Source organism: Pseudophryne corroboree, chromosome 7 (genome assembly GCF_028390025.1).
Source record: "Pseudophryne corroboree isolate aPseCor3 chromosome 7, aPseCor3.hap2, whole genome shotgun sequence".
NCBI lineage: Eukaryota > Metazoa > Chordata > Amphibia > Anura > Myobatrachidae > Pseudophryne > Pseudophryne corroboree.
In genome coordinates this window covers 415,037,433-415,063,845 of record NC_086450.1, presented here as the reverse complement: position 1 = coordinate 415,063,845, position 26,413 = coordinate 415,037,433, and the positions used below count along the sequence as shown (strand labels likewise).

The 26,413-nt window shown below is 44.7% G+C and overlaps 1 protein-coding gene across 2 annotated transcripts in view; it reads right to left on the bottom strand.

Moving 5' to 3' along the window:
• The window catches only part of CACNG3 (calcium voltage-gated channel auxiliary subunit gamma 3), a 245,368-nt gene extending 219,498 nt beyond the window's left edge, over nt 1–25,870 (bottom strand). Inside the window, exon 1 of one of the 2 annotated variants that reach the window (XM_063934746.1) lies at nt 23,858–25,870. In XM_063934746.1, the coding sequence (XP_063790816.1) occupies nt 23,858–24,068 (211 nt within the window). In that variant the 5' untranslated portion in view covers nt 24,069–25,870. The remainder of the gene's footprint in view (nt 1–23,857) is intronic. The other variant, XM_063934745.1, reaches the window with a different exon arrangement.
• Between the last annotated feature and the right edge of the window lie 543 nt (nt 25,871–26,413).

Genomic DNA, 26,413 nt, shown 5'->3' with positions numbered 1-26,413 from the left:
TGTCGGACTGGGGCATGAAGGGCCCACCGAGGGAATGCAGTGGTAGGGGCCCATTCTTAGAGGCTTGGCAAACCATTAGTGCATGATCTGAGCCCCTTGATAAATAATATATATAGTAAATACTGCTAGTGCATGCATGATAATGTTCCAGAATAATAACAGCAATGCACTGTAGAAAATATACTATAGTCCTGCGCTGTATAATGTAACATATTCATAATGTATAATTGAGAGGGTGGGCCCCCCAGGCAGAGGGGCCCACCGGTGGTTTCCCCTGTACCCCTATGGGCCAGTCCGAGCCTGCCTGCACCACAATTTGCTGCCCATTGTCTTACCCCCATAATTCGCTTATATATATATATATATATATATATATATATATATATATATACCTAGACCTCAGACTAATGTATAGACTACATTCTCAAATAATTTCCTTAACTTTCCATTTAAAAGAAAATAAAAAATGTTTTTGGGGGGATGGGGGTTTCATTTATGTTTGCACTTTTTCCAGCCAGTGTTGTTTATGTGGCTACACAGCATTTTCAGAGACATCACGCAATTGCATATATAATGAGGCAATTAACGACCAACAGACATAAAATATTAAATAATTTATGTGGCTGTAAAATATTATTTTGCAAGCACAGTTCAGTTTGCAGACTATATAAGTAATGGGCTGTTTATAATGTATACGTCTCTATATATCTTTGTGTAACTGTAGAACCCTTTTTATCAACATCTTATTTGCATATCATTGTTCAGGGTCATAAATGTTGAAAGTGTTTTTTTTATACTGAAATTGAAAAATGATGACTGTGGTTACTGCCTATATCTAGTTATTTGACTTGATTATAACCGAATGGTTTGCTTATGTCGTTGTGTATACAGTGTGTTCCCATTTTTAACATTCATATTGCTACCCATTTAAACATAAAATACAAATGATGAATCTCAGTCGAAAGCATTCGCGGCCGCTTTTCTGTCTGGCTTTGGATTTCTGCTTACTACAGTACATTATGCTAGTGCCAGAATCCGGCTATGTACAGTAAAAAAAATCCATGCGTTTGCATGTGGAAGCCTGCAGCAGCCATCATTAGTACTGGGCTTACACCAGGCCCATGCTGGGTGCAATAGATCCGTTCGAAATAGACGTCCCATCGACGTCCCGATACTGCAAGTGAGCACTGAAGTCAGCTGACACACCCAAGACACGCCCATGGCATCACATGACACGCCCATGAGATGGATCAGTTCAGTGTGATTGCTTGGTCACCACCCAGTTACCGCACAGGAAAACCCATTTCACAATAGAGTGATCTGCCGACGGATTGGTCAGTTTGTACGTACTGGTGAACTCCGTCCAGGTGCTTAAGTTTGATTTGGTGTATGCGCAGTCGCCGATTTATTTCTTTGGTGCATAAGTAGTGTTCAGAATCCAGACAGAAGGCAAGCATACTTACCTTCCCCCAATGGCCCCCTAACCCTTCCTTCCAGCAGCCTAAACATAACCCCCCTCCCCCGTAACCTAACCCTAACCCTCCCCAGTGGTGCCTAAATCTAACTCTCCCTTCTGTCAGCCTAACTTTAACCCCCCCCCCCCCCGAAGCCTAACCCTCCCCGGTGGTGCCTAAACCTGACACCTGTCTCCCCGCAGCCTAACACTAAACCTCCCCCGCAGCTTATACCTGACCACCCCCTCCCCCCTGTGGCTTACCTGTCAGAGTGGCCGGCAGATGCTCATTCAGCATCCCAGTAGTCGAGATTCCGACACCGGGCTTGTGACCCTATTCGGGATTTCGGTGTCGGTACTTTGACTGTCGGTATCCTGACAGGATCCCTAATAAACAATTAGTAAGGCTAACAAAGGTAAAAAAAAATGCACAAGTGGGTAGACTTTATTCATGTATGAGGGTTAATATGTGCTGTTTTAATCATAGGAGGGGGCGCTGGGCTTGTTGGAGTGGTCTGGTGGGAGTCCGGGTCAGCTGGTGAGGGGAGCTGAGCATAGTGGCCAGGGCCCACCTTTGCTGCATAGTATTTTTTTCATTTTGGGGTAAGGGGGTGTGTAGCAGATCTGGTCACACACCCCAGTGCCCAGGCCCATTTCTGCTCTCAATGGCCCTGATCATATGGGAGTCAATGATCGTAGAAAATCTTTGATCAAATCAAGCCAGAGCAATTAAAATGCATGCTGTCATTCCCTGATTCATCCCACTGGGCATGCAGCACATGCGAAAGGGCGATCCAGGGAACGACCGGCGGGAGCGCGCAATCACGGTTACACACAGAGCAACATGGCCGATATCTCCTTCTGATCCACATCGGAATGATATATCGTCCGATTAATCACCTACTGTGTACCTGGCTTAAGCTATCGTCCAAGAGCCTGAAATGTCTCACGGAAACCCAACTATATTAATGGAGAGACGTGGATAATGGTGTGAGGATTGCTTCACCTCATATGGTCTATGTACAGGAGTCTATGTACAAGGCCACCATTGTCTACCTTACCCTGCCCAAGATAAGGTCTCCCATTACCAATTGTCACACTCTTGCACTCTTTTATGTGGAGATCCAATGGGGGTATGCAGAACTAGTCCTGCAATCACGCTCGCAGCGGCCGACAGCTGCAGTATGTCATTCAGTTTGGGTGGGGAGGAGGTGGCGCTGGACATTTTCTGAGAGTGCTGGGGCCAGAGTCTGCATCTACCCACGCAGAGTTCCTGGCCTCGTTTACAGAGCAAACTGAGTAACCTGGAGGTTAGACAGATGGCCAATGGTCCCGCAGAGTGATCCAATGCATAGTCCTCATATGTAGCAGCATATCACACATGCATGCAGGAGGCGTCTATTTACTAGAGATGAGCGGGTTCGGTTCCTCGGAATCCAACCCCCCCCCCCCGAACTTCACCCATTTTACACGGGTCCGAGGCAGACTCGGATCCTCCCGCCTTGCTCGGTTAACCCGAGTGCGACTGAACGTCATCATCCCGCTGTCAGATTCTCGCGAGATTCGTATTCTATATAAGGAGCCGCGCGTCGCCGCCATTTTCACTCGTGCATTGGAGATGATAGGGAAAAGACGTGTGCAGCGTTCTCTCAGTTGTGTTCAGTGTGCTGCAAATATCTGTGCTCATTGTGCTGCAAATATCTGTGCTCAGTGTGCTTGCAAATATCTGTGCTCAGTGTGCTGAAAATATCTACGTTCTCTGCCTGAAAAACGCTCCATATCTGTGCTCAGTGTGCTGCAAATACTGTATCTGTGCTCAGTGTGCTTTATTGTGGGGACTGGGGACCACCAGTATTATATAGTAGGAGGACAGTGCAGAGTTTTGCTGACCAGTGACCACCAGTATTATACATTCTCTGTCTGAAAAACGCTCCACATCTGTGCTAGATTGTAGTATATATAGTAGGAGGACAGTGCAGAATTTTGCTGACCAGTGACCACCAGTATTATATCAGTACGGTACAGTAGTCCACTGCTCTACCTACCTCTGTGTCGTGAAGTATACTATCCATTAGAGATGAGCGGGTTCGGTTCCTCGGAATCCGAACCCCCCCGAACTTCACCCATTTTACACGGGTCCGAGGCAGACTCGGATCATCCCGCCTTGCCTGGTTAACCCGAGCGCGCCCGAACGTCATCATCCCGCTGTCGGATTCTCGCAAGATTCGGATTCTATATAAGGAGCCGCGCGTCGCCGCCATTTTCACTCGTGCATTGGAGATGATAGGGAAAGGACGTGTGCAGCGTTCTCTCAGTTGTGTTCAGTGTGCTGAAAATATCTGTGCTCAGTGTGCTGCAAATATCTGTGCTCAGTGTGCTTGCAAATATCTGTGCTCAGTGTGCTGAAAATATCTACGTTCTCTGCCTGAAAAACGCTCCATATCTGTGCTCAGTGTGCTGCAAATATCTGTGCTCAGTGTGCTTTATTGTGGGGACTGGGGACCACCAGTATTATATAGTAGGAGGACAGTGCAGAGTTTTGCTGACCAGTGACCATAAGTATTATACGTTCTCTGCCCGAAAAATGCTCCATATCTGTACTGCATTGTAGTAAATAGTAGGAGGACAGTGCAGAATTTTGCTGACCAGTGACCACCAGTATTATATCAGTACGGTACAGTAGTCCACTGCTCTAACTACCTCTGCATACCTGTGGTGCATTTTAGTTGTTGTGCGCAGTAGTAGGAGGACAGTGCATAATTTTGCTGACCACCAGTATATAATATATAGCAGTACGGTACAGTAGTCCACTGCTCTACCTACCTCTGTGTCGTCAAGTATACTATCCATCCATACCTGTGGTGCATTTTAGTTGTTGTGCGCAGTAGTAGGAGGACAGTGCATAATTTTGCTGACCACCAGTATATAATATATAGCAGTACGGTACAGTAGGCCATTGCTATTGATATATTACTGGCATATAATTCCACACATTAAAAAATGGAGAACAAAAATGTGGAGGTTAAAATAGGGAAAGATCAAGATCCACTTCCACCTCGTGCTGAAGCTGCTGCCACTAGTCATGGCCGAGACGATGAAATGCCATCAATGTCGTCTGCCAAGGCCGATGCGCAATGTCATATTAGAGAGCATGTAAAATCCAAAAAACAAAAGTTCAGTAAAATGACCCAAAAATCTAAATTAAAAGCATCTGAGGAGAAGCGTAAACTTGCCAATATGCCTTTAACAACACGGAGTGGCAAGGAACGGCTGAGGCCCTCTCCTATGTTCCTCATGACTAGTGGGTCAGCTTCACATGAGGATGGAAGCGCTCATCCTCCCACTAGAACAATGAAAAGACTTAAGCTGGCAAAAGCACAGCAAAGAACTGTGCGTTCTTCTAAATCACAAATCCCCAAGGAGAGTGCAATTGTGTCGGTTGCGGTGCCTGACCTTCCCAACACTGGACGGGAAGAAGTGGCGCCTTCCACCATTTGCACGCCCCCTGCAAGTGCTGGAAGGAGCACCCGCAGTCCAGTTCCTGATAGTCAAATTGAAGATGTCACTGTTGAAGTACACCAGGATGAGGATATGGATGTTGCTAGCGCTGAGGAGGAAATTGACAAGGAGGATTCTGATGGTGAGGTGGTTTGTTTAAGTCAGGCACCCAGGGAGACACCTGTTGTCCGTGGGACGAATATGGCCATTGACATGCCTGGTCAAATTACAAAAAAAAATCACCTCGTCGGTGTGGAATTATTTTAACAGAAATGCGGACAACATTTGTCAAGCCGTGTGTTGCCTTTGTCAAGCTGTAATAAGTAGGGGTAAGGACGTTAACCACCTAGGAACATCCTCCCTTATACGTCACCTGGAGGGCATTCATCAGAAGTCATTGACAAGTTCAAAAACTTTGGGTGACAGCGGAAGCAGTCCACTGACAACTAAATCCCTTCCTCTTGTAACCAAGCTCCTGCAAACCACACCACCAACTCCCTCAGTGTCAATTTCCTCCTTAGACAGGAATGCCAATAGTCCTGCAGGCCATGTCACTGTCAAGTCTGATGAGTCCTCTCCTGCCTGGGATTCCTCAGATGCATCCTTGAGTGTAACGCCTACTGCTGCTGGCGCTGCTGTTGTTGCTGCTGGGAGTCGATCGTCATCCCAGAGGGGAAGTCGGAAGACCACTTGTACTACTTCCAGTAAGCAATTGACTGTCCAACAGTCCTTTGCGAGGAAGATGAAATATCACAGCAGTCATCCTACTGCAAAGCGGATAACTCAAGCCTTGGCAGCCTGGGCGGTGTTTAACGTGTTTCCGGTATCCACCGTTAATTCACAGGAAACTAGAGATTTGTTTGAGGTACTGTGTCCCCGGTACCAAATACCATTTAGGTTCCATTTCTCTAGGCAGGTGATACCAAGAATGTACACAGACCTCAGAAAAAGAGTCACCAGTGTCCTAAAAAATGCAGTTGTACCCAATATCCACTTAACCACGGACATGTGGACAAGTGGAGCAGGGCAGACTAAGGACTATATGACTGTGACAGCCCACTGGGTAGATGTATTGCCTCCCGCAGCAAGAACAGCAGCGGCGGCACCAGTAGCAGCATCTCGCAAATGTCAACTCATTCCTAGGCAGGCTACGCTTTGTATCACCGCTTTCCAGAAGAGGCACATAGCTGACAACCTCTTACGGAAACTGAGGAACATCATCGCAGAATGGCTTACCCCAATTGGACTCTCCTGGGGATTTGTGACATCGGACAACGCCACCAATATTGTGCGTGCATTACATCTGGGAAAATTCCAGCACGTCCCATGTTTTGCACATACATTGAATTTGGTGGTGCAGAATTATTTAAAAAAACGACAGGGGCGTGCAAGAGATGCTGTCAGTGGCCCGAAGAATTGCGGGCCACTTTCGGCATTCAGCCACCACGTGCCGAAGACTGGAGCACCAGCAAACACTCCTGAACCTGCCCCGCCATCATCTGAAGCAAGAGGTGGTAATAACGAGGTGGAATTCAACCCTCTATATGCTTCAGAGGATGGAGGAGCAGCAAAAGGCCATTCAAGCCTATACATCTGCCTACGATATAGGCAAAGGAGGGGGAATGCACCTGACTCAAGCGCAGTGGAGAATGATTTCAACACTGTGCAAGGTTCTGCAACCCTTTGAACTTGCCACACGTGAAGTCAGTTCAGACACTGCCAGCCTGAGTCAGGTCATTCCCCTCATCAGGCTTTTGCAGAAGAAGCTGGAGACATTGAAGGAGGAGCTAAAACAGAGCGATTCCGCTAGGCATGTGGGACTTGTGGATGGAGCCCTTAATTCGCTTAACCAGGATTCACGGGTGGTCAATCTGTTGAAATCAGAGCACTACATTTTGGCCACCGTGCTCAATCCTAGATTTAAAACCTACGTTGGATCTCTCTTTCTGGCAGACACAAGTCTGCAGAGGTTCAAAGGCCTGCTGGTGAGAAAATTGTCAAGTCAAGCGGAACGTGACCCGTCAACAGCTCCTCCTTCACATTCTCCTGCAACTGGGGCCGCGAGGAAAAGGCTAAGAATTCTGAGCCCACCCGCTGGCGGTGATGCAGGGCAGTCTGGAGCGAGTGCTGACATCTGGTCCGGACTGAAGGACCTGCCAACGATTACTGACATGTCGTCTACTGTCACTGCATATGATTCTGTCACCATTGAAAGAATGGTGGAGGATTATATGAGTGACCGCATCCAAGTAGACACGTCAGACAGTCCGTACGTATACTGGCAGGAAAAAGAGGCAATTTGGAGGCCCTTGCACAAACTGGCTTTATTTTACCTAAGTTGCCCCCCCTCCAGTGTGTACTCCGAAAGAGTGTTTAGTGCAGCCACTCACCTTGTCAGCAATCGGCGTACGAGGTTACTTCCAGAAAATGTGGAGAAGATGATGTTCATCAAAATGAATTATAATCAATTCCTCCGTGGAGACATTCACCAGCAATTGCCTCCAGAAAGTACACAGGGACCTGAGATGGTGGATTTCAGTGGAGACGAATTAATAATCTGTGAGGAGGGGGATGTACACAGTGAAAGGGGTGAGGAATCAGACGATGAGGAGGAGGTAGACATCTTGCCTCTGTAGAGCCAGTTTGTGCAAGGAGAGATTGATTGCTTCTTTTTTGGTGGGGGCCCAAACCAACCAGTCATTTCAGTCACAGTCGTGTGGCAGACCCTGTCGCTGAAATGATGGGTTTGTTAAAGTGTGCATGTCCTGTTTATACAACATAAGGGTGGGTGGGAGGGCCCAAGGACAATTCCATCTTGCACCTCTTTTTTTCTTTAATTTATCTTTGCATCATGTGCTGTTTGGGGACTATTTTTTAAATCTGCCATCCTGTCTGACACTGCAGTGCCACTCCTAGATGGGCCAGTTGTTTGTGTCGGCCAGTTGGGTCGCTTAGCTTAACCATCCAGCGACCTTGGTGCGCCTCTTTTTTTCTTTGCATCATGTGCTGTTTGGGGACTATTTTTTGACGTGTCATCCTGTCTGACACTGCAGTGCCACTCCTAGATGGGCCAGGTGTTTGTGTCGGCCACTTGGGTCGCTTAGCTTAGTCATTCAGCGACCTCGGTGCAAATTTTAGGACTAAAAATAATATTGTGAGGTATGAGGTGTTCAGTATAGACTGGAAATGAGTGGAAATTATGGTTATTGAGGTTAATAATACTATGGGATCAAAATGACCCCCAAATTCTATGATTTAAGCTGTTTTTGAGGGTTTTTTTGTAAAAAAACACCCGAATCCAAAACACACCCGAATCCAACAAAAAAGTTTCAGGGAGGTTTTGCCAAAACGCGTCCGAATCCAAAACACGGCCGCGTAACCGAATCCAAAACCAAAACACAAAACCCGAAAAATGTCCGGTGCACATCACTACTATTTACACCAGTGTCCTCATCAGAATAAAGCCCATAGTTAGGCATGCCATAATATTCCTTAAAATCGGACACCTATGACTTGCACATGTTCTGTGGCTGACTAAAACCAGGTGAAATGCAGGCTTGAATTTAGCCATCCACAAAACCTGTGCAAAGCACAGAAGTCCTGGATTAAATGGATAGAATAGTAAGCCTATAGTACATATACAGTGCATATAATATAATATAATAGTAAGCATACAGTACATATAGTAAGTGCAGGAGGAAGCCTTCAGTAACACACAACAAGCTAATCACTATGAGGTCTATTTACAAAGCCTTGGATGGGGATAAAGTACCAGCCAATCATTGCTAACTGCCAAGTCACATGTTGGGTTTGAAAAATGACGGTTAGGAGCCAATGGGCTGGTATTTTTTTACTCTGCTGACTTTATCTCCATCCAAGGCTTAGTAAATAGACCCCTGTGTGCTTTATTCTGCAGTTACAGTATGAGGAGCAGGTTTGTTCTCAGCTCAGTCACTGGCATATTCTTAAACAGTGACCGCTCCACTCCCAGCACTAATGCCCCATGATTCGGGACGCTCCTCCCAAAAGCTGTGGAGCATAGAGGAAAGGGTCAGAGCTTTGCAGCAACCCCATTGGCACCACTCTCCAAGATGCTGGGCTGACCCCAGGATCTCCTGGCACTGGGCTGCACCCAGGATCTCCTGGCACGGTGAATAGATGCCATGCACACAGCATCTATTCACCCGCTGCTTACCCGCTGTTCTGCTACGCAGAGTGGCATGTGTTCCTCCAGCGTGTGGACTCAACAAGTGGTATTTCAGCATCTAAGGATGGTCAAAGTTGGCGTCCCAGTACTTGCACCTGCAGACACATGGCTGTACACCAGGGAGGTGCTTGTAGCGTTATTTGAATAAAGTCGCATAAGAAAGACCGGCAAAAGACTCACACAAGGACGCTACAGTATCTGACACAGGCCCCTTATGTATGGAAGGAATAGCCCTGACTACTTTTGTGTGGGGAAAAATTATAATTATACAAATCCTAGGCTTTGCAAGTGTCACACAAACGGCCCAAACTGTGAATTCTTGGTGTGAGTATAAGAACATCTTTACACCTGCTTCCTCCGAATTCCACCTGGCTCCTATTTGAGCCTGTACAGGAAGAACTGTAGTGTAAGAACCTAGGGGGGGATTCAGATCTGATCGCTGGGCTGCTAATTTTGCTGTCCTGCGATCCGATAATCTCCGCCTCCAGGGGGAGTGTAAATTTGCTGCACAAGTGTGCGATGCTATGTTTATACCGAGCTGCGAAAATCCACTGTGTGCAGTCTCTGCGCAGCCCAGGACTTACTGCTACAGTGTGATGAGAACAGGCTGATCGGGACCGGAGCTGACGTCGGACACCCTCCCTGAAAACGCTTGGGAATGCCTGCGCTTTCCCTGACACTCCCAGTAAACGGTCAGTTGCCACCCACAAACTGCCTCTTCCTGTCAATCAACTTGCGAACGCCAGTGCAAATTGAATTTTCCTACCATCCCATAACTGACCGGCGATGCCCGTTGTTGTTGTCCGACATGAGTGTGTATTACGGTGTATACGCATGCGCAGTTAGTACCTGTATGTCCGCTATGCAAAAACGCACAGCAGCGATTTGATCTGAATGACCCCCCTAGTAACAAGGTATAGTGTGCTATGCTAATCTCCTATGCCTTATTCTAATGCATGACATACACTATATAATTATCTGGCAGACCATCTGTCCAATCTGGCTGGTTGGGATGAAAATCTGGTAATGTATGGGAGCAAATGACAATCAACCTGGTAAACAGACAAAAACTGTTGTTGGTTAAATCCGGGATTTTTTTATTTGTCTATTTCCAGTGTTTGGGAGCAAACGGTCAATTGTCATTTGCTCCCATACATTACCAGATTTTCTATCCAACCAGCCAGATCTGACAGATGATCTGCCACATAACTGTATGGTGTATGCCAGGGGCGTCATAAGTGAGGAGGGGGCCCGTGTGCAGACTTCGGATGGGCTCCCTCCTCCCCACGTCGCAGTAGCCTCCGACATTGTGCTGGAGCCTACTGTGCATGTGCCGGTCTCTGGAAACATGGCGCCAGCCATGTTCCGGAGGCAAAATTCAAGGTGTGCATGTGCTGTGGCCATTTTGGAAGGGATTTTTTGCACAACTGCGGCGGCTGCAGCGCCCGACGCTGGACTCCGGAGAGGTGAGTACTAAAATAAGGGTGCAATGTGTGCGGTTTGGGGCCCGTGTGCACTGCACACATTGAACCCATGATAGAAACGCCTATTGTGTATGCCAAGCTGTAGTCCCATGGTAAGAAAGATCTGCTTGCTCAGTTTAGCAATCAGAGAAGACTACAAACACAATTATAAAACAAGCAGGGGTGTTTAATGTATACAAATACGCTCTCTTACTGTACAATGGAAAAATATCATGATGGAGCCTACCATATTGAAAAACAATGGGGGTGGGGGGTCTCAAAACTTATTAAGAGCATAGGTATAGTTGCCCATTGTAACCAATCAGAATCTAGCTATCATTTTTTTAAATGTACTAGATAAATGGTAGCTAGAAGCAGAGTAGATGCTATGGTTTTCTTCCCCAATTGTCCGATGTAGAAGATTTGACACATCTCCCCCTATACTGCACCCCATAAGTTAAAAAAGCAGTGGTGCCATATCCTGGCCCAGGAAGTATACCACACACGAAATGACTGTAACTGCAATTCTATATTGTTCTGTCCGTGTGCAGCAGATTACACACATCCTTCTCACAGACACACAGGGTGACATTTACTAAGCAGTGATAAGAGCAGAGAAGTGAGCCAGTGGAGAAGTTGCCCATGGTAACCAATCAGCACTGAAGTAACAGCTATAATTGGCATACTATAAGATTATACAGAGCTGCTGACTGGTTGATGGAGCAACGTCTCCACTCTTATCACTGCTTAGTAAATGTCCCACTAAGTGCTGCATTACATGGGATGTACATTTCCAAGCGGAAATGAGTAAATGTAAAAATTCAACAGTTAGTGTGGATTCTATTTAACATAGTGTTCTGTTAAGTAAGTAAATACATAAAATTTCATAGTAGACGCCGTCATTTGGTATTTTCCACAAATTACATTTTTATGCTTTAAGCTGCCATGTTATTCATGCGTCATATCCATTAATCGGGTCCAGTATGACTGACCACCGGGTAGGAATCCCTATCTGTGAAATCCCAAAAGGGGCGAGGTAAATATGTTCCCCCCTCTTCCCTGCCCCCTAACCCGAACCCTCCCACAGCCTAACCCCAACTGCACCCCCCCCTTAGTGCCTAAACCTAACCCCCCCTTCACCGCAGCCTAACTCTATCTAACCCTCTCCCCCCTTACTGCCTAAACCTAACATCCCCCCCGGTGGTGCCTAACCCTAACCCACCCACCCTGCAGCCTAACTCTAACCTCCCTCTCCCACGGCCCTAACCCTAACCCTCCCTGCATCCTAACTCTAACCTCCCCCTCCCACAGCCCTAACCCTAACCCCCCTCCCTGTATCCTAACTCTAACCTCCCCCTCCCACAGCCCTAACCCTAACCCCCCTCCCTGCATCCCAACTAGTGATGTGCACCGGACATTTTTCGGGTTTTGTGTTTTGGTTTTGGATTCGGTTCCGTGACCGTGTTTTGGATTCGGACGCGTTTTGGCAAAACCTCCCTGAAAATTTTTTGTCGGATTCGGGTGTGTTTTGGATTCGGGTGTTTTTTTACAAAAAACCCTCAAAAACAGCTTAAATCATAGAATTTGGGGGTCATTTTGATCCCATAGTATTATTAACCTCAATAACCATAATTTCCACTCATTTTCAGTCTATTCTGAACACCTCACACCTCACAATATTATTTTTAGTCCTAAAATTTGCACCGAGGTCGCTGTTAAGCGACCCAAGTGGCCGACACAAACACCTGGCCAAACACCTGGCCCATCTAGGAGTGGCACTGCAGTGTCAGACAGGATGGCCGATTTAAAAAATAGTTCCCAAACAGCACATGATGCAAAGAAAAAAAGAGGTGCACCAAGGTCGCTGGATGGTTAAGCTAAGCGACCCAAGTGGCCGACACAAACACCTGGCCCATCTAGGAGTGGCACTGCAGTGTCAGACAGGATGGCCGATTTAAAAAATAGTCCCCAAACAGCACATGATACAAAGAAAAAAAGAGGTGCACCAAGGTCGCTGGATGGCTAAGCTAAGCGACCCAAATGGGCGACACAAACACCTGGCCCATCTAGGAGTGGCACTGCAGTGTCAGACAGGATGGCCGATTTAAAAAATAGTCCCCAAACAGCACATGATGCAAAGAAAAAAAGAGGTGCTCCAAGGTCGCTGGATGGCTAAGCTAAGCGACCCAAGTGGCCCACCTAGGAGTGGCACTGCAGTTTTCTAGCGAGAGGATGAGTGCTTCCATCCTCATGTGAATCTGAACCACTAGCCATGAACATAGGCCAGGACCTCAGCCGTTCCTTGCCACTCCGTGTCGTAAATGGCATATTGGCAAGTTTATGCTTCTCATCAGATGCTTTTAATTTTGATTTTTGGGTAATTTTACTGAACTTTTGTAGTATACTTGACGACACAGAGGTAGAGCAATGGACTACTGTACCGTACTGCTATATATATATATATATATATACTGGTGGTCAGAAAAATTCTGCACTGTCCTCCTACTATATAATACTGCGCACAACTAAAATGCACCACAGGTATGGATGGATAGTATACTTGACGACACAGAGGTAGGTAGAGCAGTGGGCTACTGTACCGTACTGCTATATATTATATACTGGTGGTCAGCAAAATTCTGCACTGTCCTCCTACTATATAATACTGCGCACAACTAAAATGCACCACAGGTATGGATGGATAGTATACTTGCCAACACAGAGGTAGGTAGAGCAGTGGACTACTGTACCATACTGCTATATATTATATACTGGTAGTCAGCAAAATTCTGCACTGTCCTCCTACTATATAATACTGCACACAACTAAAATGCACCACAGGTATGGATGGATAGTATACTTGACGACACAGAGGTAGGTAGAGCAGCGGCCTACTGTACCGTACTGCTATATATTATAGACTGGTGGTCAGCAAAATTCTGCACTGTCCTCCTACTATATATACTGCGTACAACTAAAATAAACCACAGGTATGGATGGATAGTATACTTGACGACACAGAGGTAAGTAGAGCAGTGGACTACTGTACCGTACTGCTATATATTATATACTGGTGGTCAGCAAAATTCTGCACTGTCCTCCTACTATATAATACTGCGCACAACTAAAATGCACCACAGGTATGGATGGATAGTATACTTGACGACATAGAGGTAGGTAGAGCAGTGGACTACTGTACCGTACTGCTATATATTATATACTGGTGGTGAACAAAATTCTGCACTGTCCTCCTACTATATAATACTGCGCACAACTAAAATGCACCACAGGTATGGATGGATAGTATACTTGACGACACAGAGGTAGGTAGAGCAGTGGCCTACTGTACCGTACTGCTATATATTATATACTGGTGGTCAGCAAAATTCTGCACTGTCCTCCTACTATATATACTGCACACAACTAAAATGCACCACAGGTATGGATGGATAGTATACTTGACGACACAGAGGTAGGTAGAGCAGTGGACTACTATACCGTACTGCTATATATTATATACTGGTGGTCAGCAAAATTATGCACTGTCCTACTATATAATACTGCGCACAACTAAAATGCACCACAGGTATGGATGGATAGTATACTTGACGACACAGAGGTAGGTAGAGCAGTGGACTACTGTACCGTACTGCTATATATTATATACTAGTGGTCAGCAAAATTCTGCACTGTCCTCCTACTATATAATACTGCGCACAACTAAAATGCACCACAGATACGGATGGATAGTATACTTGACGACACAGAAGTAGGTAGAGCAGTGGCCTACTGTATCATACTGCTATATATTATATACTGGTGGTCAGCAAAATTCTGCACTGTCCTCCTACTATATATACTGCGCACAACTAAAATGCACCAGAGGTATGGATGGATAGTATACTTGATGACACAGAGGTAGGTAGAGCAGTGGACTACTGTACCGTACTGCTATATAATACTGGTGGTCACTGGTCAGCAAAATTCTGCACTGTCCTCCTATACTACAATGCAGCACAGATATGGAGCGTTTTTCAGGCAGAGAACGTAGATATTTTCAGCACACTGAGCACGGATATTTGCAAGCACGCTGAGCACAGATATTTGCAGCACACTGAGCACAGAAACTGAGAGAACGCTGCACGTCCTCTCCCTATCATCTCCAATGCACGAGTGAAAATGGCGTCGACGCGCGGGCTCCTTATATAGAATACGAACCTCGCGAGAATCCGACAGCGGGATGATGACGTTCGGGCATGCTCGGGTTAACCAAGCAAGGCGGGAAGATCCGAGTCTGCCTCGGAACCGTGTAAAATGGGTGAAATTCGGGGGGGTTCGGATTCCGAGAAACCGAACCCGCTCATCACTAATCCCAACTCTAACCTCCCCCTCCCACAGCCCTAACCCTAACCCCCCTCCCTGCATCCTAACTCTAACCTACCCTTCCCACAGCCCTAACCCTAACCCCCCTCCCTGCATCCTAACTCTAACCTCCCTCTCCCACGACCCTAACCCCCCTCCCGGCATCCTAACACTAACCTCCCCCTCCCACAGCCCTAACCCCCTCCCTGCATTCTAACACTAACCTCCCCCTCCCACAGACCTAACCCCCCTCCCTGCATTCTAACTCTAACCTCCTCCTCCCACAGCCTTAACGCTAACCCCCCTCCCTGCATACTAACTCTAACCACCTCCTCCCACAGTCCTAACACACCCGCTATACTTATGGTCGTAATGCCGGCTTTTGGAATTCCAGCGCCAGTCTCCTGACCCTGTCGGGATTCTGGAGTAGGCATTTTGAGTTTGACAGGTGTCGGTATTCTGCCATCGGTATTCCTACTGCCGGGATCCCGACAGCCGGCAGATTAACCACATCCCCATTAATCGTCTTTGTCATTTTACAATTCTAACGTGTAATTATCTGTCAGGCAATACAGTAGTTTGCACACATCATGTATCTGTCAGGCAATAGTTTGCACATGTGTGTCTGTCAGGCAATAGTTTGCACACATCATATATCTGTCAGGCAATAGTTTGCACACGTGTGTCTGTCAGGCAATAGTTTGCACACCTGTATCTGTCAGGCAATAGTTTACACACCTGTATCTGTCACACAATAGTTTGCACACCTGTATCTTTCATGCAATAGTTTGCACACCTGTATCTGTCACACAATAGTTTGCACACCTGTATCTTTCATGCAATAGTTTGCACACCTGTATCTGTCACACAATAGTTTGCACACCTGTATCTGTCACACAATAGTTTGCACACCTGTATCTTTCATGCAATAGTTTGCACACCTGTATCTGTCACACAATAGTTTGCACACCTGTATCTGTCACACAATAGTTTGCACACCTGTATCTGTCACACAATAGTTTACACACCTGTATCTTTCACGCAATAGTTTGCACACCTGTATCTGTCAGGCAATAGTTTACACACCTGTATCTGGCAGGCAATAGTTTGCACACCTGTATCTGTCACACAATAGTTTACACACCTGTATCTGTCAGGCAATAGTTTGCACACCTGTATCTGTCACACAATAGTTTGCACACCTGTATCTGTCACGCAATAGTTTACACACCTGTATCTGTCAGGCAATAGTTTACACACCTGTATCTGTCAGGCAATAGTTTGCACACCTGTATCTGTCACACAATAGTTTACACACCTGTATCTGTCAGGCAATAGTTTGCACACCTGTATGTGTCAGGCAATAGTTTGCACACCTGTATCTGTCAGGCAATAGTTTGCACACCTGTATGTGTCAGGCAATAGTTTGCACACCTGTATCTGTCAGGCAATAGTTTGCACACCTGTATCTGTTAGGCAATAGTTTGCACACCTGTATCTGTCAGACAATAGTTTACACACCTGTATCTGTCACACAATAGTTTGCACACCTGTATCTTTCACGCAATAGTTTGCACACCTGTATCTGTCAGGCAATAGTTTGCAAACCTGTATCTGTCAGGCAATAGTTTGCAAACCTGTATCTGTCACGCAATAGTTTGCACACGTGTATCTGTCAGGCAATAGTTTGCACACCTGTATCTGTCAGGCAATAGTTTGCACACCTGTATCTGTCAGGCAATAGTTTGCAAACCTGTATCTGTCAGGCAATAGTTTGCACACCTGTATCTGTCAGGCAATAGTTTGCACACCTGTATCTGTCAGGCAATAGTTTGCAAACCTGTATCTGTCAGGCAATAGTTTGCACACCTGTATCTGTCAGGCAATAGTTTGCACACCTGTATCTGTCAGGCAATAGTTTGCACACGTGTGTCTGTCAGGCAATAGTTTGCACACGTGTGTCTGTCAGGCAATACTTTGCACACCTGTATCTGTCAGGCAATAGTTTGCAAACCTGTATCTGTCAGGCAATAGTTTGCACACCTGTATCTGTCAGGCAATAGTTTGCACACCTGTATCTGTCAGGCAATAGTTTGCAAACCTGTATCTGTCAGGCAATAGTTTGCACACCTGTATCTGTCAGGCAATAGTTTACACACCTGTATCTGTCACACAATAGTTTGCACACCTGTATCTTTCACGCAATAGTTTGCACACCTGTATCTGTCAGGCAATAGTTTGCACACCTGTATCTGTCAGGCAATAGTTTGCAAACCTGTATCTGTCAGGCAATAGTTTGCACACCTGTATCTGTCAGGCAATAGTTTGCACACGTGTGTCTGTCAGGCAATACTTTGCACACCTGTATCTGTCAGGCAATAGTTTGCACACCTTTATCTGTCACACAATAGAAGGGCTCTACTATTCTGATCCCGGTGCCCTGAGACGTCCATGATATCCTGCTACCGCATTGAAGTGCCCACCAGACATTCAACTGGGGATAAAGCTAAAGCGTGACCAAGTGAAAGGCAGTCCGTACCCCATAGAAAGCCGAGGCGGCTGTGAGTATATCTCTGTCTGAGGCGGGCAGCGGCTGGGATGATTAAGGGGTCGTAGCATACCGCTGTGAAAGACAATCATCACACAGCGCTCTCCCCCTTCTGCTACATATCAAAGTTACTTTGTGACTGTAACTGAATTCAAAGAGATTGTTACTACCTATTACCATTTAAAAGTGACACAGCCGGATTTAACTAAAAGTATCAAGCGGGTTTGGAACGGATCATTATAAATAAACAAATGGACATTCATTCAACCTGAGCTCAGGGCATAGATGGATCATTGAGTGCATATTGTTTTTTAAAATATCCGGATATTATATTTTAAATTGTTTTTACTGATGTTTTATATGTGGACCATATTAAATTTATGATATAAAATGAATTTGTTTTCAGCGCTCCCTTGATTAAATCTATTTGCATTTTTACAACTAATTGGTGGAACAGTACCACTGGTGGGAGCAGCCGGAATCTGATGTGGTTTTTTAAAATTGTTAAGAATTAACGTTTTTTTGGTGGTTTAGCAAAAGCGCTGTGTTTTCTATATTGAATAGTTTACACACCTGTATCTGTCACACAATAGTTTGCACACCACTGTATGTGTCAGGCAATAGTTTGCACACCTGTATCTGTCACACAATAATTTACACACCTGTATCTGTCACACAATAGTTTACACACCTGTATCTGTCAGACAATAGTTTACACACCTGTATCTGTCACACAATAGTTTACACACCTGTATCTGTCACACAATAGTTTGCACACCACTGTATCTGTCAGACAATAGTTTGCACACCTGTATCTGTCACACAATAATTTACACACATGTATCTGTCACACAATAGTTTACACACCTGTATCTGTCAGACAATAGTTTACACACTTGTATCTGTCACACAATAGTTTACACACCTGTATCTGTCAGGCAATAGTTCACACACCTGTATCTGTCACACAATAGTTTACACACCTGTATCTGTCAGGCAATAGTTTGCACACCTGTATCTGTCAGGCAGTAGTTTGCACACCTGTATCTGTCAGGCAGTAGTTTGCACACATCATGTATCTGTCAGACAACAGTGTGCACTCATTTTCTCATTCAACTTTAGGGCTCTAATTTGTTTTTAATAATGTTCAAGACAAAATGGTGTAAAATAATTTCTTTACAAACACTTTCCAATGATAGAAAATTATATATTTTAGGGATATTTTAAGTAGCATCTGCATCTTGAATATATACTGTACTCGTACATTGGAGATGTTTTTGACATTTTCATAGATGCATTGCTTTAGTTTTCATGAGGTGTCCTTGTCATCTAGCAGAGCCCAGAGTGGAAATAGCAATTGTGTGATCAGAACTGTTACTCATAAGTGCAGCCTACCAAATTATACAGAACCAGTGACAGCACTGAGGCACACATTTACTATACCCATTCAATTGACTGTTTGCATTGTCAGGCATGTTTTCTCAGCCCCCATGATGACTGCCTGTACTTTGGGCCTAATTCTGACCTGATCGTAGATGTGCTAAATGTAGCACATCTACAATCAGCTTCCCTGGCATGCGGGGAAACGCCCAGCACTAGTCCGCCCCGCATGTCAGGCCCTACCCCGCCGCGCAAGTACAAAAGCATGGCGGCAATGCTTTTATACCTGTAGAGTAGCTCCACACCAGCGCAGCTCCAGCGCGCTGGCAGGGAACTACCCGTCGCTGTGAGGGTCGCAGCGGCTGTGTGACGCTGCCACAGTGGCCCGTCCCCCCAACGGTCTAGGCATGCCTGCGTTGACCAGACTGCACCCCCTAAATGGCGACCAAACGCCGCCGGCCCGCCCTCTGCCGCCCAGCGACTGCCTCTGCCTGTCAATCAGGCAGAGGCGATCGCAGGGCTGAGACAGCCGTCGGCTGTCTGGCATGCGCCAGCGCACTGTGGCGCCGGCGCAGTTCAGACCTGATCGCTGCTGTGCGAAAATGCACAGAAGTGATCAAGTCTGAATTAGGCCCTTTGTTCCTTGTGGTTGGGTAGGCTGCTTGCTCGTGTACATTGGTTCATCTTACAAATTAGCTTTATCAGTTGTATTTAGTTGATACATTTGAGCAGATAGATTTACTGAAAGTTCTAAAAAGACAAAGTGGAGGTGTTGACTATAACAACCAATCAAATTGTAGCTATCATTTCCAACACTGCAGTAGATGAATAATAGATAGAACCTGGTTGGGTGTTATGTATAGCATCTTTTTTAATACGTCTAATCCAGTGGTTCTCAAACTCAGTCCTCAGTCCTTATATAATTCACGTTTTGCAGGTTAGCTAGCAAGAGCACAGGTGAATTTTTTACTCACTGACACATATTAGAACATCAACAGGTGGAGCAAATGATTCACTTGTGATTCTGTGAAGAGGCCTGGAAAACATGAACTGTTTGGGGTCCTGAGGATCAAGTTTAAGAACCTGTGATCTAATAATACACAATGTCTCAAACCCGGTCCTTAGGGGGACCACAGACAGTACAGATTTTACAGCCCGGTACTCAGCAAAAATGTGGAATAGGCCTCAGTGTCCTATACAATTCCTAACATGCCAGCTAGCATGTATACATAGGTAGAAATAATGGTCGTCACTAGGGTTGCCACCTCATTTAATTCTGGACACATATTAATTACACAGGTTCTGTGGCTGGCTGACTTCAAGACTCCATTTCACCTGGTTTTAATCAGCCACAGAACCTGTCTAATTATTAATATGTGTCCAGAATTAAAGGGATGAAGTGGCAACCCTAGTCATCACTCAAGTATTTGAAAGTGAAAGTGTGTTGTGAGCAAAGTCACAAAATTGTGTGACTTTTTTTTAACAATATACTTTTTCACTTTAAAAGTCCTTGAGTGTTGTCCCTTTTCTCTGTATATGTATAATGATGTAGTTCACCCCAGCCCACCTAGCGGCCACCTGTGTCTCCCCTCAGAGGTGGTGGTGGTGGTGTTTGCAGGTTAGGAGGTACTAGGCTGAAGCTTTGCCTAGGGTGTAGAAAGACCTTGCACCGACCCTGAGCTGAAGGAAACAGATGCCTCAAGCAAGCCATGGGTCAGGAACATTGCCTCTAGCATCATCTATTTAACTCAGTGCATAATGGTCTGTTTCCATTATCCCACCTATTTACCAACTAAAACACAGATGTTAATAAACCAACTGCAACAACATTAAGTGACCTTGGCCCAGGTTAATGGGCTGACGAGCAGGAGGAACGGGAGTGGAGCAGTATGTACCATGGGATATGGAGTGTGTGCAATGGTACATATACCCAACTCTTACCCTTGTATGTCTCTTTCTTTTACAATGCAATTTCTAAGCCATGGTTACATGTAAGAGTCACAGCTTTGCTTGCTGTAGACTTTGATGTAAGTAATTTAACTTCTCCATAGAAATCTGGATCAAAATTGGGCCTCAACTATATCTTTAAATCTCCCAGATTACAGTACTCTAAGCTCTTTTACAATTGCCTTATATTCCTAAATAAAGCTGTATTCCGTGTACTGTGTCCTGAGCATTAAAATGTGTCACTCTACATAAACAGTATACTTATAAAATCATATATAAGGAAGAAGGTCATATATATTTTATAGTAATGAATTCACAGACGGAGTACTCTTAGAATTCTGACATCATACAGTAACATCTATGGAATTTGTGAGGAATAGTGTGGGCTATACTCATAATATGTTAAATTGCAAAATTCACATATTAGGTACAGTATCTTACATTGAATGACGTGCCAGACCTTCTACTGTACATCATATAGCCATAACAAGCCATGCAGGAGTTCCGTATCCATGTAAGGACATAAGACTGCAGGCTAAGTGCTTTAATTTAGGACGTGAAACACCAGGGTGACTTGTAATATCCCTGTCATGTACCCCGGGAGGCACGTTATTCTGTATAGTATTAAACTGCTGATCTCACTGCTCGTCTGTTATAACTGATAAAACCACAGCTAATCACAATATCAATATCTCTGAAGTAATAGCTATTTCTCTGTAATGTTCTCATAAACTCCACTATATTCCTTAATTTCTCAATTTGTAAAACAGTAAGCCTAAGGTTGATTTAAATAATAAAAAAAAGATCTTAGATGTACTTAGTTGTCTTATTTTATCAAAGACAATAAGTGGTTTTGTGCAATTTTAGGTCTAGGTTAACTAAAATAAAATTGATCATCTTGATCTTATTTGCAATATAAATATGTCTACGGCAAAGGAGGACAAGGGAAATAAATGTAGCACTTGCACCCTTTTCAAATTAGAGGTGACCTTCATTTGCGGGTTTGCTTGCTTTATGCATAGAAGACCTGCTCTGAATCATTTGTAAAAATGTTCTGAAGGAGGAATTGTAGTATTGTCACTGTAGTTCCATTCTATCTCATTTAGAATATATATAAGGTGAATGGATCTGGAAGTCAAACATGAAGAGATTGGAGAAAGCTTGATTAATCTGTGCAATGGAAAGAAGATTAAATACAGGGAGAATCTGTGATTTAGGCAAGGCAAGTAGTTTTACTGTCTTGTTAACCCTTCCCAACCCTAAGATAAACAGGCAAAAGCTCATCTTGGACCGCCATTCATTAAACATTCTAACTAGTGCTTTCTCCATTTAACTGGCATAGATTACCACTTATATTGTACTATCTTTTAAGCCATCCTGGATTTATGACATGTAGGATGGGGTTAGGACCCTCAAAATGAACATTAGTGACCAGTGTCAGATGTTGTTTGTTGGAGATTTATGACTTTTTCCAAATATCGGCATGTACTAATAGGGGTTACAGTCCACCCCCCACCCCAATCCCACACACACAAAATGAGTAGAGACTTGATATATTGAACTTCTTCTAATGACATTGTTGCTTAATGAGTACACAGTGAGTGTCAATAGCACCACTTTCTGCCACTTAGCTGGCCACTGGCCGTGAAGCGGTTAACCCTTTCAGATGAGCAGAAATCCATAGCAATTCTCTGTTAGGTATCTCCCACACAGAAGCTAATATTAGAAAATATCCCACATTGGGGGGGAAAATCAACATAGAAACAGAAGTGAGTTATTGTCAAACTGAGACTTTAGATCCAAGGATGAGAGCTGGGTAGGAGGGATGATAGAGAGTTATGAGGACAAATAGTTTTCTGGCACTAACTTATTGGGTGAGAGATGATCACTGTAACCTTTGAATACAGCAGCCAGGTATAATAAGGATTCTTAATATGTAACATGAGCATTTGCACCAGGTGTTTAATACAACGATAAGAAGCATTTGTGTTTCTCCTTACAGGTCATCTGCAGGCATTTACAACTTGTGGCTCTGAAGCTGTTGAGGAACTAAAAGTCTCAACCTGCCTTCCCAGCTAGCTTGGCATGACATACTGGTACTTGTCTCAGTATCTGCTGTTTTATAGGTGGTTTACCTCCCCTCTGATCTACAAGTATCCTTTTAATCTGCTAAAAAACTAATTACAGTCCCAAACTTTAGACCTGCTAACCTGGCCCTCTCCAGCAGATATATTACCCTAATCTTGCTTCCCCACTCCTAATTTCTAGTTGCAAATATTTTGGTTGAGTTGATTTGAAGCCAACAGTATTTTGTAGGAGTAAGTCGTTTATTCAGAGGAAGTTATTGCCATAGGAAAATACATGGGGTAAAGCAAGAGCACAACATTATCACACTGCTGAGGTGAGTCATGCTGGCAGGTCCAATATTGTGGATTGCAGCATTAGCAGAGGGGAGATGGTAAAACATATTTACAGCACATTTTCAATGCTAGATGCCAGACAATGAACACTGCTAGCGTAAACACAGCGGATTATGTACTTGGGTTATAGCAATGATTCATAGAACAAATATAATATTCTTTCCTTAGCATATAAGAATTCACTGATTGCAAATGGCATTCACAGCAATGCATTGTAATGGCAAGAGCAGGTCTAATTACTCACTAAATATGATCTGATTTAGAAACTGAATGTGTGGTCTGATATTTTGATGTTGCACACATTGTCTGCTGGAATATATGCATTATACAGTATTGCTATATATGACTATGTATTAAAACAAGGTATTTTTGAAACCATATACAGGCAACCTGTGACTTATTTGCTGCCTTGAAACTACAAGTGCCAACATGAACTGGCAGCCAGAGGTAGGCTGGGCATGCTGGGATTTGTAGTTTAGAAGAGCCATAGCTTGCTTAGCTCTGCATTAAGCTACTTATGCAATCATGCATTATTCTATAGTTGAAAGGTAACAGGTGTCTACAGAAGAGAACACATACCTTCAAGGCAGCAAGTTCTCCATAATCCTGAGTGAGTCATCACCTCTTCGTTCTTCTTGCTGGTTTCATTGTCATTGGTGGATTTAGCCTTGCAGACCCCTCTAGAATACAGCCAGTAATCCGTGCCCACCGCAATAGTCATCAGACTGAAAGCAGCAAAGGCCCCCACAGTGGTAATTAGCATCTGAACACCTCTGTCACACATCCTCATACTTGGTCATGGTAGTTGGACCCCTAGCTAGAGAGGAAGCTGGTTTAGGTGACAACCTGTTAGGAGAAGTCAGGCAAGTACTGGAAGTGTTTGTTTTTAAATCCAGCAAAGTGATAGAACTTTTCAGTGCAAATGTATGTAGGAAGACATGAAGACTCTCCAAAAAGTATGACTGGAAGTCTGGACTCAGCGTTTCACAACCTTGATAAAGGTAGCTTGCGTTTCCTACAACCTCTTTATAACTTTGCCTGAAAGTTTTGGAAAAAAGAAAATTGTATTTTAAAATATAATGCTTTTTAATGCCCCCATGCAAGTCACTGACAGTAACTTTAAAGTTTCCCTGTGCTCATTGTCATTAGTATATCCCGCAACCTGTACAGGGGCAGAGGCTGTGGTGCTGAAGGGACAGCTCATAGCCAGTGTCTGACATCTGCTGAGTTCCCAGTGTGGTGCTGAACGGACAGCTCCTGAGATCCGCGCTCCCATATACAGAGCGACCAAGTTTCACATGTGCGCCGCTTCCTTCTGCAATAGATGCTGGAGCATATTGTAAATCCCTATAAGTATACCTTTATTGTAAGTTCCAAACTGTTGCTTAACAGGTTGTGCCTAGTTCCTGTGTCATCTTGTAGCATGAGCCTAATGGGGGGAGCAGTGCCAATCCTCTGATAAGGTGCCTTACTCGGGGTTCTGACTCAGTTTTGCACCTTCATTGTGATCTTCTTTTAGCACTGGCATCTATCTGTAGAAACCTACAGCACTCTCTCCTCATAACTGTTGCATGAGGTCTATTGGGTCGCAATTCAGTCCACCTAGGCAGAATTCCATCAATCCAAAGGCGATATCCCAAGCTAAGAGGTACAACCAGAGGGCACCTTCATCCTCTGGAGCTGGCTTTTGCCCAATCTGACTCTGGAGATGTGGGTGCTGAGTTATGCTCCCGGAAAGACGTGGCACAGACCTATCCTGACAGCCCCCTTTTGGATTATTAAGATGTGATGGATTCTAGAGACCATTCTCTGCGCCTCTCAGCAAAGTTTATCCATGTCCGGATCATTTCAGTTCATGTCGCAGAATGGGGTCTCGCTGGGTAAGTACAGACCTGAAACCCTTTTTCTCTTTCTCTAACCCTAAAGCTACATTCAGAAGATGCTATGTCTCCAGTCACACCTACCTATTTCTCCCTTCTTATTTTAAGGGCTTCTGGTCTCCCTTTATCATAGTCCTCTCTTCTACTTAGGCAGGGTCTCTTGTTGCCTCTTTTCTCAGTGTTTCGGTATTTAGTCCCGATGTTACGTCCTCTGTCAGTTGCTGCAATAAACACTGTCTCCCTCCTTTCCTCTCCTCTTCTTAATCTATATAGCTCCAATCTCTGCCTCTACACTCTCCTTCCCTATCCCTCTTCTCTGTCATTCGCCCTCTCTCACACACATCCCGATACTGTCTCTTTCTACTTCTCTTTCTCTTCCCCTCACAATCTCTCTCCCCTTACCACTCTCTCCCTCCCTACCTACCTGTCTCCTTATCCCCCACTCTCTATTTCTCTCACTCACATACCCTGACCCTGTCTTTCCTAACCTCTCTTTCTGTCCTTACCGCTCTCCCTTTCTTCCTGCCTCTATCTCTTTCTCCTTACCTCTCTCTCTGTCTCATACTTAGCATTACACAGCTCTCCCCAGCTCTGGTCTCCTCGCCCATCCAATGCCACTCAGACTTTCATTATGCAAAAACTGAAGTCTACTGATGCAAAGAGAATGAGACCCGGGAGAAGTCACGTTTGTTTAAAGGGGCAGCGCAGCACCTCCTGATAGGGGGGGATGATTATCTGAGGAGCGACTCACAGCCGTCCTGCTTTATAATTGCCCTGATCTCATTCCAGGGCTGTGCCGGCTGGAGATGTCACTCCTGGAGCATGGTTATGCATTCTGTCAGCACATCTTCAGCTCTGAGTCACTAAATAACGGCCAAATAATACTGATTATCCCTGCAAGTGTTTACAGAGAGCCAGGGTGACTGCAAACAATCCAAAGCTCCAGTCTGCCCATGCTCCAGTATATACTGTCTGTGTAGCTGATTTCCCTGTGGATTTACCATTCCACCTATCAGTATATGTGAATTATAGGCTATACTGTATATCAGCTGCAATTTTAAACTAGCGTACAGTGCAAATCATTCTCATGTGAAGGTACCATGCCCTTTAATATAAGTTCCAGGCTGGCCATAAAACACACACAAAATATATTTACATCTCACCTTCTTCCTCTTACACTTATAACCTCTTTAACATATAGGTGCTGTTGCTGTTAATGTCTATAGTAACATTTGAAGAAAATAGCTCTGTTAAC